Source organism: Atractosteus spatula, chromosome 12, assembly GCF_055471065.1.
Source record: "Atractosteus spatula isolate fAtrSpa1 chromosome 12, fAtrSpa1.hap1, whole genome shotgun sequence".
Taxonomy (NCBI): domain Eukaryota; kingdom Metazoa; phylum Chordata; class Actinopteri; order Semionotiformes; family Lepisosteidae; genus Atractosteus; species Atractosteus spatula.
Window position 1 is genome coordinate 1801237 of NC_142717.1, and position 19420 is coordinate 1820656.

At 44.2% G+C, this 19420-nt stretch overlaps 2 protein-coding genes across 2 annotated transcripts in view; one reads left to right on the top strand and one right to left on the bottom strand.

Annotated features, from left to right (window-relative positions):
- The window catches only part of nek11 (NIMA-related kinase 11), an 85177-nt gene extending 72555 nt beyond the window's left edge, over window positions 1-12622 (bottom strand). Inside the window, exons 1-3 of the mRNA XM_088929648.1 lie at window positions 12267-12622; window positions 11742-11941; window positions 10726-10945 (exon numbers count right to left, since the gene is read on the bottom strand). Coding sequence (XP_088785774.1) covers window positions 10726-10898 — 173 coding nt within the window. The 5' untranslated portion in view covers window positions 10899-10945; window positions 11742-11941; window positions 12267-12622. The remainder of the gene's footprint in view (window positions 1-10725; window positions 10946-11741; window positions 11942-12266) is intronic.
- Window positions 12623-12646: 24 nt separating this feature from the next.
- LOC148822515 (single-strand DNA endonuclease ASTE1-like) lies at window positions 12647-19330 on the top strand. Its single transcript, XM_088928950.1, has 5 exons — window positions 12647-12729; window positions 13603-14949; window positions 16054-16252; window positions 17186-17378; window positions 18161-19330. Exons 2-5 carry the CDS (start codon window positions 13621-13623, stop codon window positions 18456-18458), a joined length of 2019 nt encoding a protein of 672 aa, XP_088785076.1. The 5' UTR covers window positions 12647-12729; window positions 13603-13620; the 3' UTR covers window positions 18459-19330.
- The last annotated feature ends 90 nt before the right edge of the window (window positions 19331-19420 follow it).

Sequence of the window (19420 nt, forward strand, 5' to 3'; positions counted from 1 at the left end):
TGTATCTGGCGTTCACTCATAGTCATCTGCTAAGATCAAGAGTCAAGGCTTTGATTCTTGATTTGCTTTGCTCCTCTGTTTACACTGCATTAAATAATATATTCATTTTGAAAAGTGAGAATGGAATGCAGCAGGAAGGGGACCTTTTATGACCCTGTCTTCAAATAGAATTCGACATGCGGTTCACTGGCAGCTAAAAATATGGGGACATTGAAAGCATTACAAAATAAGCCTGAAATTATGTCATAACCGTCTCAAAAGGAAATATACAAGATCGTGTTTTTTTAGCACTGCGCTGCAGACCTCAAAGCAAACTATTCCCCGTAACTAGCAGACACAGGTGAAGGCAATCTGCCAGCAGCCCTCGTCTTGTGGATCTCCATCAGTTGTCCATTCAGGCTCTCATCACCTTAATCGTCATTGTTTTCCTCTCTGTTCTCACACTCATGTGCCAACAAGTGACAGAGGCTAATTGTAGAAGATTGAGCAGGTCGATGCACCCTTTCCAAAACACGTTTTTATTCTTTCTGATTTTTCTAATTTATTATTTTATCTTGTACGTTTCATAGGGTCGTTATCATGATGAAAGCAAGACCCTTTGCTTATAAGTCACTGTTTCCAGGGTGCTGTTAGACATTGAAGAACAGAACGATATTGTTCTTTTGCAACTGCATTATTTTTACAGCTCCAGTCAGTGCACTGGTAAAACTGCCTGTCTGTCATTTTATCATATCCATCTACAACTTAAAGCTTCTTCTTGAACATGAAAGTTCAGCTTTCTCTGTCCATGAGAAACAGCCTCTGTTTAGAATAATTCCTTACCATTATACAGTGCTTTTCTGGACACTCCACTCAAAGCGCTTTACAGGTAATGGGGATCCCCTCCACCCGTGTGCAGCCCCACCTGGATGATACGCCGGCAGCCAGAGTGCGCCAGAACGCTCACCACACATCAGCTCTCAGTGGGGAGGAGAACAGAGTGATGAAGCCAATTCATCAATGGAGTTTATTCGGAGGCCATGATTGGTAAGGGCCCGGTGTAAATTTGGCCAGAACACCATGGTTAACATCTCTACTCTTGTTGAGGTGCCCTGGGATTTTTAGATACCTGCTTTGGGTATAATAACAGCCATGGAGCCTTGTAAATAGTCCCCTGTTGCTCCTGATAATGCATTATCCCCACATAAGCACTGAGGTCCCCTTGTAGTATTACAGAGTCAGTAGGTGGCACACTATTGAACAGACTGTCTCTAAGGAGGGAAACATTATTCACAACTTCCTTCTTTGTGTTTATCTATGTACAGTTTTTCTTTCTAAGCAGGATTCAAGTACTGTAAGATGTATTCACACTCCCAGTTTGGGATTGCAACATAAGTGTAAAATAGGGCAAAAGTCCTACTTATGATGCTTTCCCTGTTTACATCTTGACCCTAGTATATACAGTATAACAACTCTCCCGTCACACTGACTCAAATGGCACCATCTTACAGTAGAATTAAGTGGGTGAATGGAGAATCGTTTTGTTGGATGTACAATTTAATTCCCTCTCTCAATATACACCCATTGTCAAATGTGTATTATGCAACAATTATTCATCTGTCATGATAAATTATAAAACTCTCAATCAATAGAAATACATTGGCTCAGTTCTACATCATGTAATCACAATTAAAATGCCCCGGCTGTGCGATCATTGCTCAAATTCCCTCCTCTTCACTTCAGGCTTTAGCAGATACCCAGTTGTTATTGTTTTTTTTTTTGCTTCTTCCTAAAAATGCAAACAGCGCCATCAAATGTCTAATGGATGAACATCCCTGTCAGCACCCTCAGATTAGCTCTGGTGTTTGTAATAAGAATTCATCAATCATTGAAAATCCTGCAATTAATATTTCAGCTTGTGCTCCCCTTTTTTTCCCAGTGAATCACAGGATGGTTTCATGGTCTTATACAAGAATAGCTGCTCGGTGAGCGGACACCCCATAGGTACCACATGCAGGAGAAGCCCTGTGGGTTCAGCAGCACCCAGCATGTGCCTTCCACCACCAGGACACATTAACATCAATGAATATTAATGCCAGAGAAATCCCTACTGTTACTGCAAAGATCGCCTGTGCAGCTGTTCTCCGTGCTCGTAGCTGAACCCCAGCCTCTGCCCACCACAAGACGAAAAGACACTTTTCTGCAGACACAGCCAGGGAAGATCTATCACCATTCATTAGCTGCTACGCATTCGCGCTTTCCGAAGGCTAACCAGAGGCTGGAGGACAATAAAGACCAATTCTCACTAGAAAGAAAGGGTTTTCAATTGCATGTGTTGTGTTGCTGATTATTACACCCTTGGTAGGGTATTTCATGTACAAAATCTTTTTAAAGAAATGTGCAAAAACTATGACACTTATGCTTAAAAACATTCCATTTGATACATTACCTTCAAACACATATATGACATGTTTCACTGGAAAATACACCTCATAACTCACGACATGGGCAGTAACAATGCAGCTGCAGTTTCAGAGATATGTTACTTCAGCAGAGCAAAAAGGCGACAATTAAATAACAACACAGCTGCCCTAGATCTGTCGCAGGACACAGTAGAAAGAGCCCAGGGGAGACACAAAGCTATGGAAGCTGCTTGCAGTTCTTCTGGATATACTGGATATATGATGTCCCTAATTGCAGAAAAGTAAAAATAACCGGCTCACTGTATGGAAAGCTTCAACAAGTCAGTCGAAAGAGAACGGGAAAAACCCCAAAGTGACGGATGTCCCCAGAACAGAAGCGAAACACGCTGTCATAACCACAATGTGTGGGAAAGGCCAGACAGAAGACTCTGAATTACTCTACAGTGCTTAGCCAAAAATAAAAGAATGTTCCTGCCAGGAGCAGACGAAACAGATAAAATGAATTGTATTTCTAAACAAAACAACAAAAATCTGTTAAAAGTTTGAAATAAAAAATATTTTTTTCTTATCACATTTTGACCTGGCTATTTCTATTATTTTAACTACAGGATCTAGATACAAGAGGTACAAAGGCTTCGCTGGTTTAACGAGATGATTCCGATGGAGCTAGCTGCGCGGGCAGTATATTGTACAGGACGGTCTAGATAAGTCCTGGTCCTGGAGTACTCCTGTATTTGCTTTTTTTGTGTTCCACCTAGGTTATTAACCACAAGCTTAATTAGAAGTTAATTTATTTCTACTTTCGATTTGATGTTTTTTTTTTAATTTGCTTTCACCTCTTGAAGGTCAAAATGGATTTGAAATTATTTTGCACCCTGATTAGTAAGTTTCAGCACTGCTGTCATTCAGGTGTGCGAGCTGATATGTACGCAACTGGACTTAAGCAGGAGGAAAAATGCTAACCTGCTGTGGGGGTTGTCTGACACAGTGTGCATCATCATCCGATCACCTCCTAAGAGCTTTTTAGTCCAACATAAAAGAGCAAATTCTTAATTAAAAAGCTGAAGAGAGACTGCATAAGGTCCTATATGCTGCACATTAACTAGAGTGCTTTTGAAACCTGAGTGCAGAAAAAGAAGCCTAAATCAGCAGCCGATCGATTACAGGCAGCCATCACTGTAGTTTAAGGCCCCAAAACAAAACACAGCAGTTCAGAACCAGCAGTGAGAACCACTGATCCCGATTCACATATCGAACAAGCTTCAACAGTCACGCCAACTCGCGAGTAATGCACCGGCACCGCTATTGATATGCAATTGAATTTCAATGTACTGCACATGTTTGGTGAAAATCAGATAAATGGATTGCCATTACTGCTTCCCTGACCAGGTAAGGCCTTGGCAGGAAGCAAAGCCACAGATATTACAGAATCAATAGGAACAGGGGATAAGCACCTAGGAAGAGGAATGTCAGCACAATAGGCATTGACTGAAAAGCCCTTCAGCCAGTGTTGAATTGGCAGAATCCTTAAATTATAGATTTTTAACAACGTAAATCAAGTAGGGTGAGGGTTGCAGTACAAGGGAAAAAAAACTAATCAGCCTGCAGGTTATGTGAAAGCTGACATACTGTATGTACATAGTTTAACATTTAACATTTCATGAAAGCTCTAAAGGGAATGCTTCATCTTTCATTGGTGTGGCGCTGTGTATACTTTCTGATGCACAGGCTTCAAGGACTGATGCGGAGATCCAAGCACCCATCCATTTACGACAGTGGCCGAACCTCAAGAGAAGGATAGCAAATCGCCGCCTGACCAGGGCAGCACCCTGGCCAGAATCCCAGTCCGTCGCGGGGCACAAACACACATCCAGGGCAGCTTCAGAGGTGCAAATTCACCTGCACAGCGTGTGTGAGGACTGTGACAGGAAACTGGAGCGCTAAAAAAAACCCAAAGGAAACCCACGCAGGCCCACTCGTAAGACGAGAGAACAGGCTCACCACACAAAGCGTGGAACTGAAGTTTGAACCAGGACGCTACTGCGCCACCCCAGAGAGGAACAAAATAAACTCATCAGCGCATTCACGTTCTAGCAGGGTACAGCCTGGGCGGGACGCCAGTCCATCGCAGGACACACACAGCCGCAGACACAGTCACGCACACACTCACACTCACACCAGGTCAATTCACCTCCCAGAAGCCAGCTAACCTACCAGCATGTTTCTGGAGTGTGTGAGGAAACCTCAGCACCCAGAGAAAACCCACCAGAACACAGGGAGAACATGCAAACTCCACACAGACAGCACCCCAGGAATCAAACCCCTCAGGGCCCCAGTGCTGCAAGGCAGCAATACAAACCTCTGCACCACTGTGCTGCCCTAAAACAATGTATTTTTTTTTATTTTTAAATGTTTAAAATATGCTACTGCAAAATACTCCAGTAATCTGAAGACGGCTTTATTCAATAGTGATGGAGATTGATTGGCCACCAGATCGTAAACACAAACGTACCTTCTAATCATCCTATATGTTTACAGAACTCTGAAAAGATGATATTTTATAACAAAATTATTTATTTTCAGGATTCTTTATTTTATTATTCTGCCTCTTCGGCAGTTTTAAACTCACACCTACTTGACCTGTATGCTGTGGAATCTTCCTCCGTGCTGCACAGAGCCTGATCACAGGAGACGACTGCCTTGGATTTAACTTTAATATAACTTAAATATCGGTTTATTTCACCCACTGTGTCCCCTTTCCCAGAAGAAGCACTGCAGGAGAAGGCAACACTCCCCAGCGTGCTGGCAGTGCACTGCAGAGACGAAGCAGATTTCTGGTTTGTATTTCATGTCTGTCTTCATTGCCTGTGACTGGAAATTATTTTACAGGTTCAGAACTTTATGCTGCTCATTTTGAGGCTATTTTTTTACATTATAATTAAATGTGCATGAAAAAGCTGATATATACTCAGTTGCATTTTTCCTGCTAGGCCTTGTTAATAAGGAAATGCAGATGAAACCATAAATCATTCACTTGCATAAATATCGGTCATTATACACAGCAATATCCTGCCACTAAAGGCAATTTGATTTGCATTCTGTATTCACCTGTTACTTTCACCTGTCACCTGGTTAATTTTGCAGAAAGCATATTTAGCTTATTTCTTTCAGATTTTGGATTTAATTTCATAATCCAAATGTAATGTCATTGTATGTTGAAACCTGTATGTAATTTAGAAACATGCTGCATCTTCCTTTAATAGCTCCCCATGTGTGTGAGTGCTTTCAGAGTATAACAGCTTTTCTCACTGCATGAATCTCACTGAAATATTTCAGGCAAAAGCAGTATAAATTTATGATAAGGCTGCAAACATTCATACTGATGACATTCAGTGATTACCCTGAAGGAGAATCAGTTACACTTAATGTTGATTCAGCTGAGCATCTCAACTAAGAAACGTAAAGCTCTTTGTTGAGGTTCAGGTCACTCTGCACATCTGTGCTTGTTTATCCCTTCCGAAGCAACAATTCATACTCTGCAGAGGTCTCCATAAATAATCTCAACAGTGCGGTTCAGAAACAGCCAAACCTATACACTGATATGAGAAAAACCTGCCATTTTCCACATTGAAAATTGAACATTTCCAGAATATTTTACATTTCCCTGATCCTTCCATCCATTTTCTAACAGTTGAACTGAACTCAGGAACTGAACCCAGGACCCCAGCACTGGGCTCCACTGCATCGCAATGCTGCCCCGTTTCCTTGACATTATCATAGTGAGAACATTTTATCCCATAAGCTTATTTCCTTTATGAAACATTGCGGTGCTCTATACTGTACGTATACTTCCAGAGAGGCATGTTCCATCCTTTATGAACATTGCACCAGCAGACGGGTCTTCGCGAGTTTGGATACTCATTATCTCACACAGGAACAATACAATTATCATCTAAACACTCATCTTTGAACACTTACTAGCAGAGGTAGTCTGGAGTCTTGAATGTTACATTGGGTTTAATGAGAGTTTTGTGAAGCAGTACTACTAGCAAAAGCACACTAGAGAGACATACGCATAAGAAACTATTTTTAATGTCGAGGGGTTGCGTATTTGCACTTCATGATTATATACCAAGCTAGCTGTTAAAATCATTAAAAACGGAACACGCCGCCTTCTGCAAATGACCAGATGGTTGGAGTTAGGGGTATGGTGCAGGCGGCAGCTACGGCTTTATTATTAACATGCAATTAATCTACCATATCTTGTTAGCTATTGACATATTTACAGCCTTCTCTGAGTACATTATTAATATACCCCGGTGTAGTTATCTTTGCTGAAACAAGCACCTTGACTGTCAATAACTTGTCGGCTTGAAAGCATCGCTCAAGCCCGCCATCACCGTCACCAGCGCTGCTTGTGAAGGCGGAATAATGAGCAGCGAGGCGCTGCGCTCTGGGTAAGGAAGCGGCTCACGCCGAGGTGCTGTAATCCAGCAGTTCCTCTAATTCACCGCTGAGCAGCAGCTCACTGTGGCCCTCTCGGGAAGGGCTCAGAGCCCACCACTCTCTTTATTGATGAGGCAATATAGGAGCCAGTGACACTTCTCACCCACCACAGAAAGTGATTCATCCGCTTTTACCCCCCAAAATAAGACTGTTTGTCACAGAGGCGTACAATGCGGGAAGAGTATAGCCTGTGAATTAACTGATGCTCAAGACGGCCATAAAACCATTCTGGAGCCGGAGCGCGCTGCGTGACATATTTCAAAGCGGCTGGAAACTGCTGGGGCTCTGTTCAAGAAAAAAAGCAGTACCCGAAGGATGAGGAAAAACAAAGTTTTAAACTTGCTTTAGGTGCAGAAATCCAGTTTTGTTTTCCACTTTCCCCACATCTACCTTTATCACTGCGATTACATACGGAGATAGGTACGAGTACCATCATCGCTGTTTCTTTTCAAACAGTACCTGAAAGTGCAGGAGAAAATCTAGGTTTGCTTGAGATTTATAATGGTTTATCACCCACTGTGATCCCCGAGCCGCGTGGTGAAATTATCAGTTTGAACTCCCTTCGCACACTCAGTCCTTAATCAGTGCAGTTCGTAATTGAACATACTTAAAACTTGTCTTGTAGGCCTCCTCTTCAACATAATGTATGATCTCGCATTTTTTAATCATAATTTGCCAAAAGCCTAGAAGGATGTAAATAGCTAGATGAATACATCGATTATGGAACTTGGGAAGTGAATTTCAATACTTGTGACACATTATGAACTTTCACTTAATTATTAAAGGTGGACAATTAAATCACTAAATATATTGGGAAAAGGACCTTTGTTTTTAGAATCGCACTATAACTTGAACTAAAATTTCCAAACCTCCTAACATTTATGCATGCGTTGATCTAACGAATTTTCTAATTGAATGATTTGTACAGTTGTAACAGCTGGTCCCCTAAAACAGATTCTCTATGTATTAAAAACGATGAGTGAAATGGAACATCGCTACCATCTGGTGGCAAGACACCAAACTACAAGTGAAACGAATATTTTTATTACCCTGAAACAGCAGCCATAATCAAACTTATTTTTCAATATCTAATACAACAGCGCAAAACGAGACATTTAATGTCGTCCTGTAGTTATTTAAGAATACACAGGTAGCAAAAATACTTACAACATTAACCTGTAAAGTGCTTTGAGTGGAGTGCCAGAAAAGCGCGATATAAGTGTAAGCAACTATTATTATTAGTGACTCCAGAAAAGGTCACTGAATTGTGTTCACGTAAGTGACCAGGATTAGTTGAAAATGCAGTACTTCTGTTGAGAGTCTCACTTTCAACAGCCACTTCCCAAGAAAATAACCTTTCTATAACACTTTTAAAACCGACTTTACCAGGACAACACCACTTAACAGCCTTGATTCATTGGATGCTACACTTCAAATGAATTATATTTTCAATAAGCCAGTTTACCAGCTATCATGCTTTAATATTTTAAACGTACCTCCATATGCACAGCTTGGTAGCCTGATTTATGAAGCTTTTGAAAAAATGAGAAACTGAGCTTTACTGTCAGGAGGACTGGGATTCAGTCAGAAAACAAAGAAGTTGTTTATCAAAGACAAACTCATTCTCTACCTTCCTGCACATGTCATGGATTGTAATCAATGTATGAAAAAGGAAAAATATGATCCAATTCTATCCCATGCATGACCATTTAAATCGTTAGTTTATTATTGAGCCTGAAGACTGAACAAGCCAGATAAGTGCAGAGAAAGAAGTCAGGCTTAGCAGAATTATAACGTACTTTCAGAGTCAACATTAATACAGTGTAAATCAGAGCAGTCTGGAGATTAGCTTATCTTTTTCACCGAAATGACCTCCAGTCTATAATACAGCTGGAACTGTGATACATACAGTACAGCAGAAATGCTTCTTATTTCTAAATCCCAGTTTAAGTTGAATTAGTTAAACTGCATTTTTCAAAATGTAATTAAGAACGATTAAGGATAAAAGTCTCCTGTACAGTAAAAGAAAAAAGTAAAAAACTACAATTACATTGCAAAGAACTTTGTGTTTTGCCTCACTTTTTATGAAATAGAAGCTGTTTTAGATGTTATGGATGCATTTGTATGTACAGTAGATACCCTGGAGTGTTTTATGATTTGTCTCATAAAGAGGATTTAAAATGGTGGTTTGTACCTTTAGAAATACCTGCCTATATTATTGTATCATCACACATTACTTATCTGCACACAGCTGAAGGTGCTGCACAGTCACAGGAGGAGGACACAATGCCAGGGAACGAGGCCTGGACAGCCCAAAGACAGGGCCTTGTTGAGACATGGTTGTGTGAAGGTTAATTTGTTTGGTTTTCTTTGTGCACCCTCAAATAATCTCTTCTGACACCCACTGCTCGACCACTTTATGGGGGACTATCCGCCCCAAAAGCCTAAAGCAGAGAAAGTGAGGTCACTCGCGCGATGTTAGGCGGCTCCTGCAACATCGCAACTCCGAAAAGCTCGAGCCAGAGGACCACGCAGCCTGGGAGAGAAAGCTGAGAAGGCGCTACACCACGTGCGTCCCGGACATCGATTTTCCAAACCGCACCAAACAAACAGAAATTCGTTAAGAGTGTTTCAGCTGTGGCAAAACAAAAGAGGATCGGCTGCCAAGTGACACGGCTGTTACCACAGACAGGGGGTAACGTTTCGAGAGGCCTGTCACAAGCAGGCCATTGTCGCAGGCAGCCAGAGACCTTTAATACACAAAGCCTTCAGTACTTTTCCCCAGGGTTCTTGGCCCGGCATCTTTATACAGGTTCAAGTAATGAAAAGAGCTGGTGGTAGTTTAATAGAAGACATTGAAAGAATTGCCCTGGAATATCTTGCAGACCTGAAGGAAAAAAAGAAAAGGCTAATACAATCAAGTAGCTTGTCAAATTGTGACACATACTCAGGCCATACACGCACAATAGTTTCGACTAGACAGCTATTTCAGATGTCAGTATCAGTCTTCAATGTAGACGCCATTTTCAAAAGATGTCTACGAGCTGTGTCAGAGTGCAGCTGTGATTCGTCCTCTTGCGTATGTCCCAGGGAAAACCACTCACTGTCTCAACGTCCTGGGCAACGATTTAAAACGAACATATCAAAATTAGCCACGTAACTGCAACAGAGTGGTGCCTCGTCAAGTTACAAAGGAACTGTGGCTTGCTAGAGAGAAAACAAATCTCAAACTGTTTTTCAAATGTTTTAAATTCAAGGCTTAATGCTTAGCCAGATGAAAATTGAACTGAAGTGAATTTCCTCGCCTAAGACGGCTCCCGATACTGTTGGTGTACCGGACAGAACAGATAGCATATTGTTAAACTAAGGTTTTTCTAACCACTTTATCGATCTCGGCAAGCAACGAGAACGAGAGCAAGGCGGGGTACAGCCTGGACGGGCCCCCGGGACACAGGTCACAGGGCAGATACACACACAAACACAGACGCACTGCACTCACAGCAGGACCAGTTCTCCCAGAAGACAACGAACCGACCAGCATGGCTTTGGACTGTGGGAGGAAACCACCGCAAACACAGAGAAAACACGCAAACTCCACACCGACAGCACCCTGGTTCCGGAGCTGACCCCTGCACCCCAGCGCTGAGAGGCAGCAATGCTGACCCCTGCACCATCGTGCCACTGTGCCGCCACGTGAAGCAGCATCCCGCTCTAGCACTGCTAACGACAGCGCCCAGCCACGCTGCACTACAGAGATCTGACCGGCCAAGGCTTCAACATGATCCCCTCGCTGCGGTACTAGAACAGGCATACTCACAGCTTTTCACCTTCTCTCGCTTTAGTGTCCAGAACAAGGTAGACTGTGCCGAAACTGCCCCTGCCCAGTTTCTCTTGTACGCTGTATCGTTTTGCTATCAGACTGCTTAACCCAGCAGCCATTGACGCAGAAATGAGGGCAGTCTTTGCAGCCATCTCCTGGAACTTGGGCATCCCTTCTTGCACGAGGAAATGCGGCGAGTTTCTTTAGGCACTGTTGCCTGTCAACATAAAAACAGGAGAAATAGCCCCCTTTTTAAGGTTGTTGTCTAGATCTCAGTTAAAGTACGTTGGAATTGTGTATGAGCAAAAAGGAAAGTACTGTAGCATCTAGCAAACACCATCAAATACAACATGTTAGAGAAATAGATGACTCAAAATAAGTTTGATTTTGTTCTGTGCTTGGAACGACCAATTTAAAAATCCCTTTAATAAATAGCGTACTTGAATAAACAGTGTGCTATTTAAGTAACAGTGTGATAGTTGTTTTTATACAAGGTAAGGGCATGATTTTCAATGTTAGGAAAAGAGGGGGAATTATAATTTATCAGAGTTCTTGTATGGCAAAATAAATCTTATAAAAACATATTTTACTCAACTTACTAAAGAGAAGACTTCTGACCTTTAAATCACATATTTGTCTATACCTAAAGGTGTCTCAGTGAATATAGTGGCTATGTTTAATAAATGATACTGTATGTGCAATGCTTTTTTTGTTGACACATGAAAATTTTACTCCACATTTAAAATGTTGTGCTATGTCATCTAAAGCAAATAGATCTGTTTTATTAGCAGCGTTTCTTCATATTTTAACTGGATTTTTGAATTAACTTGACTATTTCACTTTGTAGGATGCAAAGACACACAGATTTGAGAACATGCTTTTTGGGGCACAAACAGTTGTAGTGTTTCTAACTGCTCTCTAGGCGATGTCTTTGTATTGTTCAGCTGTCAGGTGACCAGTTAAAACTACATCCACGGAAATATCAATGACCCACAGCAAGCACGTGTACTCACCAGCAGAGCGAACACTGATTTCCAAACCGCAGGTGTCAGAGTGCTGAAGAGGAAACAGGTTATTGTACGGCCGGTGTTGCCATGACTTTGGAAAGAATGTCAATCCTACACATCCAGTTATTCAGCCTAGACTGGCTTCAGTGCTGGGGAGCCCAGCGCAGTGATATCTGCAGGGTTTATAATCCACAATGAGCACAGACCTGGAAACAGTGGTAACAGAAAGCCAGTTAGTGAACATGCCCAGGAGACCTTATACAGTATGCAATGAAGAAAAGAGCTTACATATTGCAGACGTTTGAAGCACTCACACTTTCCTTCACATGTGACAGAATGTGTAGAAGACTTAACTTACATAAAGTAACACAACACTTAAAATTTCCATAGGGAGCAATACGAGGAATCTCAACAGTAACACAACTCCTTTCTCTTCCAGAATTAAATCGCCATACACCAAATTATTTAACTATCTTCACTACAGCTGCCACATTACTGTGTGCGGCATTAAATAAGCCATGTATTTTTTACCTTGTCTTTCAGAAGAAGCAAACGAGCAGCCCTGACATGACTGTAGCCCTACTTGCTGCCCACCGACACGAATCACAGCCCCGTGTTCACACGCGTCAGCCACCACCAGGTGTTTACTCTTGTTTCTATGGAGACGGACGGGAAGTTCTGGGACCGCCTTGTGAGCGCTCCCATTGTGGCGTCACAATCCCCCCCCCGAGGGGGGAAAACACAAACCCGTTCTCGCCAGCTCTCAGTTTTGATCTTAATAAAAACGATTGGGCGTTTTTTTTTAAAAAAAACTGCATCAATCCATATCGTATTCTGAGTCTGTGCTTCTGCAAATGATCTTTCAAGGAACGTTTGTACTTGACCCCGGAAGCAAAATTATCAGCTTCAGGAAATGGGGAGTCTTTAGTTCGGAGTTTATTTTGATGAAGCCGAGCAGGGCTGGGCGTGCAGACGGTGGCGTGTGCTGGCCACAGTGAGTGTCAGGCTTCTCGACATTCAGTTGTTTCTGTTTTTTTTTTTCTGTGACGGCGGTGCTTCGGTGTGCCGGTGCGCTTGGGCACCCCGAGTTAAAACGCGCTGTGTTGCGTCTTGCCCTTCAGACCCGGAGGCACCGGCTCTCCTCGGTATTAAAGAGACTTGCGAGGCAGTTCCCCAGTTAGACATCCGAGCCCACATCTGTAAGCGAGATATAATAAAGCTAACAACTTCTAACCCTATTAAATTAGAATGTGTTGCTGTATTTTTCTGCACGGGACATTTCCTTTCCACCACATTTTTCCCCCCTCCCGCACGAAAGGGCGTTGCAAAGGTTTCCCCGTGCCCAGCGCGGGGCGCCAGGGAGCACAGCATTAATCTTCAGCGACGCCCCGTCCAGACGGCGGCGTATACAGGCGTAGGTCACGGGTTTATAAAGACGTGCGGCAGTAGCCCCGCGTCCCGATGTCCAGCGTGGGTGCTGGACAGGGCCGCCCACTCGCGGAGTGAGGGTTAGCACATGGCGCGGCCCTGCGGCGAGCCTCGATTCCACCTGCCCCTCCCACCCCCTGGGGCTGTGGCTGTGGCTGTGGCTCCACCCCGTGGACGAACTGCCCCCGGCCTCGGCGCTTCGTCCCATCAGTCGGGCGCAGAGCGGGGATCGGGGACAAGTGAAGACGAGTTGAACAGAGGCGTTGGAGAGTTCTGATGCCAGACTCGCCTGTCGGGCCCTGTTGATAAAAGCCCCATGGGCAGGGAGCAGGGTTCTGTGCCCCTGTGCGGCGAGGAGACGGACCCGTTGAGCTTGTTGTCTGTGTTCCCGTCGGCTCTGCTCTCCTAACGGTTGTCATCCTGCTGCCCTCTTTTGCAGGAGTCCGGGGCTGTCACCATGGGGGTCCAAGGGCTTACAAGTTACATCGAGGGCAAGAGGGAGTTCTTCACTGAGTTGAAGCTAAGAAACACGAGAATTGTCATCGACGGGAATGGCTTGTACTTTCGGCTTTATTTTACTTCGGGTCTGGACAAGCAGCACGGCGGAGACTACGACAGCTTTGCGGAGCTCGCCCGGCGCTTTTTCGAAGCCCTGTCAGCCTGCAGTATAAGGCCCTTTGTTGTGCTTGACGGTGGCATTGACTACACGGACAAGAAGTTCGGGACCTTGAAGCAGCGTGCCCAGAGCCGAATCAGGGAGTCCCATGCCCTGTCCCGGGGGTCAAACGGCTCCGTGCTGCCACTTCTGACCAAGGAGGTGTTCAAGCAGGTGCTCTCCAGACTGCAGGTGCCGTATGTCCAGTGTGTGGCAGAGGCAGACTGGGAGATAGCTTGCTTGGCCAACCAGTGGAGCTGCTCGGTATTGGCCAGCGACAGTGACTTCTGCATCTTCGACTTGAAGAACGGCTACTGTCCCTTCGCTGACTTCCAGTGGAATAACGTAAGGGTGTGCTCCGACACGGCGGAAAAATACGTCCCTGCCCTGTGCTTCTCCGTGGACAAATTCTGCTCGCACTTTGGTCACATGAACAAGCAGCTCCTTCCCCTGCTTGCGGTCATCATGGGCAATGACTATGTCCACCTGCAAGATATGGAGGTGTTCTTCAGCCAGGCGAAGTTCCCCGTGGGGACCCTGCCCGTATCTGGGAAGACCCAGGCCCGAATTGACGGCCTCCTCCGCTGGCTCTCAAAGTTTGACGGCCCAGAAGAAGCCGTTGAGAAGGTGGTTGAGTACCTTGGCCACAAAGGCCACAGAGGCTCCTTCCAGGAGCTCCTGTCCTCTTCCATGAAGGAATACGAGCTGTCCACGAGCAACCTTGCGAAGTTCTTCACGGATGGAGTACCGGTGTCCAACGTGCCGGAAGTAATAGCCTGCCTGCCGGACTGGATCCTGATGGCTTTAGGGAGAGGGAAGCTCTCCTCGCTGATCATCGACGTGCTGGTCCTGGAACGGGTGCTGCTGCACGTCCAGGTGGAGAACTGCGCGCTGCCCAGCAGCAACCTGTGCTCCCTGCCCATCCGCCAGGTGCTGTATGGACTGCTGCTCAACTGGAAAAGACACCTCTCGGGGGAGACCGCCTGCGGCTGGAACAAGGTGTACAAAGACAAGAGCAGCACATTGTCTGTGGAGGAGTTCGACAGGCAAGATTTAAACCTGAGAAGCACTTCAGTTCAAGCTGTTCTACCGAGATCCCCCGAGCAACTTTTGCTGGACAAGCTGGCGGAGGTAATCCCAACCTGAGGGGACAGGCCAGTGGGAAATGGCACATGGAAAACATGTCAGGGGAATCGTTGTCAGGACTGTGTAGGATGTGTGGACCCAGTTCACCCTTCATTGACATTGATGTTAGAAAATGTGCTTAAGCAAAGCAAGCATCAGTTGGTCACTGCAAGCCTACGGACTTGTGTACCGTTCAGAGAGGCATTTTTTAACCTTCGAAACACAAAGCCTTCAGCCCAACATGCCTCAAAACTAAAGCCATGCATGTGCATATAATAGATTCTGCCAAGCACAAGCCTCAGGGGTGAGGAGTTAAAGCAGTAATGGGCATGGGCATCGAATCACATACTGGGTTAGAGGAAAGGCAGTGGCCTAAGGCAGTGTAATGCAATCTGATGTGCTTGAGACAACCTTAAGAGCTGGCCTTGGACTGGAGGTGCTGATTGGAGTGTACACACAGACCAACTGTACACCGAGTCCTGTACAAAGGGGGCATGTTAAAAAGCAATTTCATTGTTTGATCTGCATCTGCGTGTGCTGGCTGCAAAGGAGCAACTGAAGCTTGATTCCACGCTAAAAACTAAAAAGAGGAAGCACAACATTCTTCCTACTTTTCAGCATGGAATTAATCTCTGCCTGTTCTGTTAATAACCAGTGTCTTCTCTGGACAGAAAACAAGCGCTTAGTTAGAAGATTAAAACACATGCCTTACACATTTGTCAAAGCAAAGCTTTATCAGTAACGCTGGGCTTTTGTATGCATTGCAAGGATTGTTCCTCTCTTGTTTGTGGTCTTTGTCACCCTCACCTGCTTGTGAGGCTGACAGGGGCAGCATGTGGCTTTTCTGTGCTGTAGCTTCATTTCTACGTGTGTCCTACTGACTAGAATGGGTGATTGTTTTTGTTTGGAAGCAGCAGCAAATTTCTATTCTGTCTTTGGGGAGGGAATGTGAGGTTTATCTGGCACAAATCCTAATTCTGGAGTGAGCACGTGCAGCTCAGAGCTAAGCAGGATGTAAAAATCAAGCAGATATTTGGTTTGCCAGCTGCATTGCGAAAGCATCAGTATATAGCTCACGTTGAGGATATTTTAATATCTCTTGTTTTGCAGGTGCCTCTAGCAGTTCGTCTTCAGACCCTGCTGGAGACGCTGGGAGTGAAACCCTCTGTTCTGCACGCTGTCCCCCCCCACCTCAGCCTGCCTGTGTCTGTCACCTGCTATTGGCTGACTCACTCAAAGCCCCGACCTGAGCTGCAGCACCTGCAGGCCCTGCTGCTGGGCATGGTCTATGGAGAACTCTGCAGGTTAGGTAGGCCTGTTTCCTGGAAATGAAGTCCTGCCTGCTACACAGCAGGGGTTGTTGGTGGGGCTGGGGAATGACTGGGGATACCTGAAGGATAGCAAGCCAGCTGTAGTGAACAGCTCTGGGACAGTCTTTCTAAAAGTGTTATTATATATAATAGTTTTATAAACCAAGTACAGCAGTGACATTGGTTTGGGTATTCTTGGTGTATATACACCCTTTAGAAGAGCCAGCGTAGAACAAGAATGGCAGTGTACTTACATAGCAGAAATTAAAAAGTCAGAAATGAGATATTACTACCATATTAATAATGAAGGGTACCAGCTTAGCCCTTTTAACTAAACAATAATGAATCAAATTGTTTAAAGGAGTGAAGGTTTTTTTTACCGGTTTTTAACTGACCTTATTTTCTAACTTGTCTGTTTTTGACAATATGCTTGTGTTTTGATTAAATCTTAACATCTAGTAACAATAATGTGGCTCTAGTCAGCAACAAACCAAAATAATACCAGAAACATACCAAATACCACAAACAGCCTGTATTCTTGACTTAACCTGTACTAATCATGCAATTTGTAAACACTTCAAAATGACATCTTAGTTGTTATGAAGAGCATCAAAATGTCCAAAATAAAGCCGTGAAACAAGTTATATTCCCTGGTTCAAACATGTGCGATGACTTGCTGGTATTATTTTGGTATTGCCCTAGAGAAGACTAGCATGAAGTTGCTGTATGGATTGTGTGTGTAAGAATACTAACAGGGACCCTGCTGAATTTAGAACAGCATCCGTGCTCCTCTGACCTTTATTCTAACGTGGCTGGAGTCGGTGCTGGGACTGTAGGTTGTATCATGTTCCGCTCTTTACAAATTGCTGTTGAACTGTTGGCTTTTCCCTGTGTAGAGAACGTGAAACGATCTCTCTTTCCGCCCCCCCCAGGCAGCGCCGCCTCCTGCCCGGGCGTCCGAGCGCTGCGTGAGAAGCTGTGCAGGCTGCGGGTGTGGAGGGGGGACAGGCAGGGCCTGGACATGGATGCGGCCCACGTGTACAGCCAGTGGCAGGCTGCCCTGCTGACCAGCCACTATCTGAACCAGCTGCTCTGCTGCCCCTTCCCGGAGCCAGACTGCTCAGGGTACGGTGTCGGCCGCTGTAGCTAAAGAACAATATCAAAAACTCATCTTCACTTCTCTCCTTCACGGCAATCGTGAATCGGTGACATGTCTTCTAGATTGTAGGAAGTATTCGGATTAGCTTGCAGGCACGTTTCCGTTCAGGCCTAGCTTTGTGTACGAGCGTGTCTGGCGTTAATCTTGAAACTGGGGATTTACATCAAGTCGTGTCTTGTTTAGTACCACTGTTTTTTTAAAACGCCATCATCTCCTTTTGACGAAAAAGGGGAGTGTTCTTTGAAAGTCATTAGTTAAGCAAACATTGTTTGAATTCAGATTAATGGCTTTAACTGGAAATTTGTGTTTTCAGAGAGTAGATATGTTTGTAGTAGTAAAGGAAGGTAAATATGCAGTACAATTTCATTACAATAAACAGCGCTAATTAAAACTGACAATGTAAAGTATAAAGGACCAAGAAGTGGCTATTTGACACGAGCTGGCGATGATCCCTTCATTGGAAGGAGTAGAAGGCTTTGGTCCTGTTGGGTCGCTTGCTTTCGAGAAAGGAAAAGATTACATCTGCTTACCTTGTTTCCCCATTTTATGTAGCTCCCTACAGCGGAGAAGCTGTTGCTGGTTTTAGCTGAAGACCTTTGTTGTAGCAGAAATCCAGCATGCAAATCAAATGTCAGTATGGAGGATATATCTTTCACATGCATTCATATAAAAAAAATTGTTAATGAAGCATTTATAAGATTAGTTTATAGATTTGTTCCCTAAGGAGCCAAGTGCCGTTGTCTCGCAGGGTTTACAGCGGAACGTTTGTGCACCGGGTGGTCAGGGAACTGAGGGGCGGGCGGTCTCCGGAGCTGCTGCTGGCGGGGTCCGCCCTGGCCCTGCAGACCTTCAGGACCCTCCTGGGGGCAGTGCTGGCCACCGTGCCCCCAGACTTCTTCTTCAGGAAGAGCAAGAAAAGAGCCAAGAGGCCCCCCCGGCCGCGGGCGGAGCAGACGCAGAGCGGGGCGGACAGGCAGAGGCCTCCCGCCGTGCACGACGCAGCCAACAGGTTTTCACTCCTGGCGGTCGAGGACGACGAGGACTGAGCTGCGTTTTTACCCCTTTTTGTACTGTACCACCCAAGGAGACATTTTCTTAACACTGCCTGTTTCTGAAGTCGCGCTGAAACAGTTATACTTTTTTGTAAAAATCTCTTGGTAAAATGCTTTTGGTGTAGATTTTATACGTGTAAGTTTTTATTTTTCTAAGGTGTCAGTAAAAGCAGAGGTGAATGCCCAAGAACCTCGACATGAGTCTTCAGTTGCTATACTGTTCTCGTGACCTACTGCTCATCCACCTGCAAGTTGTACAGACATATTTTCAGACTGAAGCTGGTAAGTCCTCTAACGGGAAACGCAGGTGTTTGTAATTGAATTCTTTTGGTAGCAAAACAAAGTTAACTGGTATGATGCAGTTAACTGCAGTATAAATCAAATCCATCTCTTCATTCTGCCCAGCAAGTGAGATGAATAAGAGCTGTTGCAAAGCCGTAGAAAATAAGTGTAATTAAGTGCAATTGTTTTAAAAATTAATATCAATAAAAAAGCCCGGCACCGGAAGAAAACTGGCATATAGTATTACCATTGTGAAAAATGATGCCAAGCGAAAATGTTTCCCAGGTTGTGCAATGTTTAAATTACTTGTCAATGTATAAAGGTAATAAGGTGCAAATGCTTTTTGATGAATAGACAGTTTATTTAGACCTAAAGATGAAACAAATTTATTTGTTAAGGTCCTGTTTACAGAAATGAGAGCCTAATCTTGCACAAGAAATCTTGCCAAGAAAGCTCATTTTGTGCAGTATAGTTTGGGGAAATCAAAATAATCTACCACACTGTGTACATCTACCATTGCCTATTTTATATTGTATTTTAATAATATATTAAAATATAAATGAATAAAAAAATCATTATTGTCTTCACTGAAATGTAATTATGTGAATAACACATTTGAATTAAATACCGATACATTTTTCTGTAAATCATAATTTATTCAGTCTTTTCAGCCC

Excerpts from the sequence above, each read along its gene's own strand:
- LOC148822515 (XM_088928950.1), top strand. The coding sequence starts at position 13,621 with ATGGGGGTCCAAGGGCTTACAAGTTACATCGAGGGCAAGAGGGAGTTC. Across the intron at positions 14,950-16,053 it reads TGCTGGACAAGCTGGCGGAG|GTGCCTCTAGCAGTTCGTCT; the intron begins GTAATCCCAACC and ends CTTGTTTTGCAG. Across the intron at positions 17,379-18,160 it reads CCGGAGCCAGACTGCTCAGG|GGTTTACAGCGGAACGTTTG; the intron begins GTACGGTGTCGG and ends GTTGTCTCGCAG.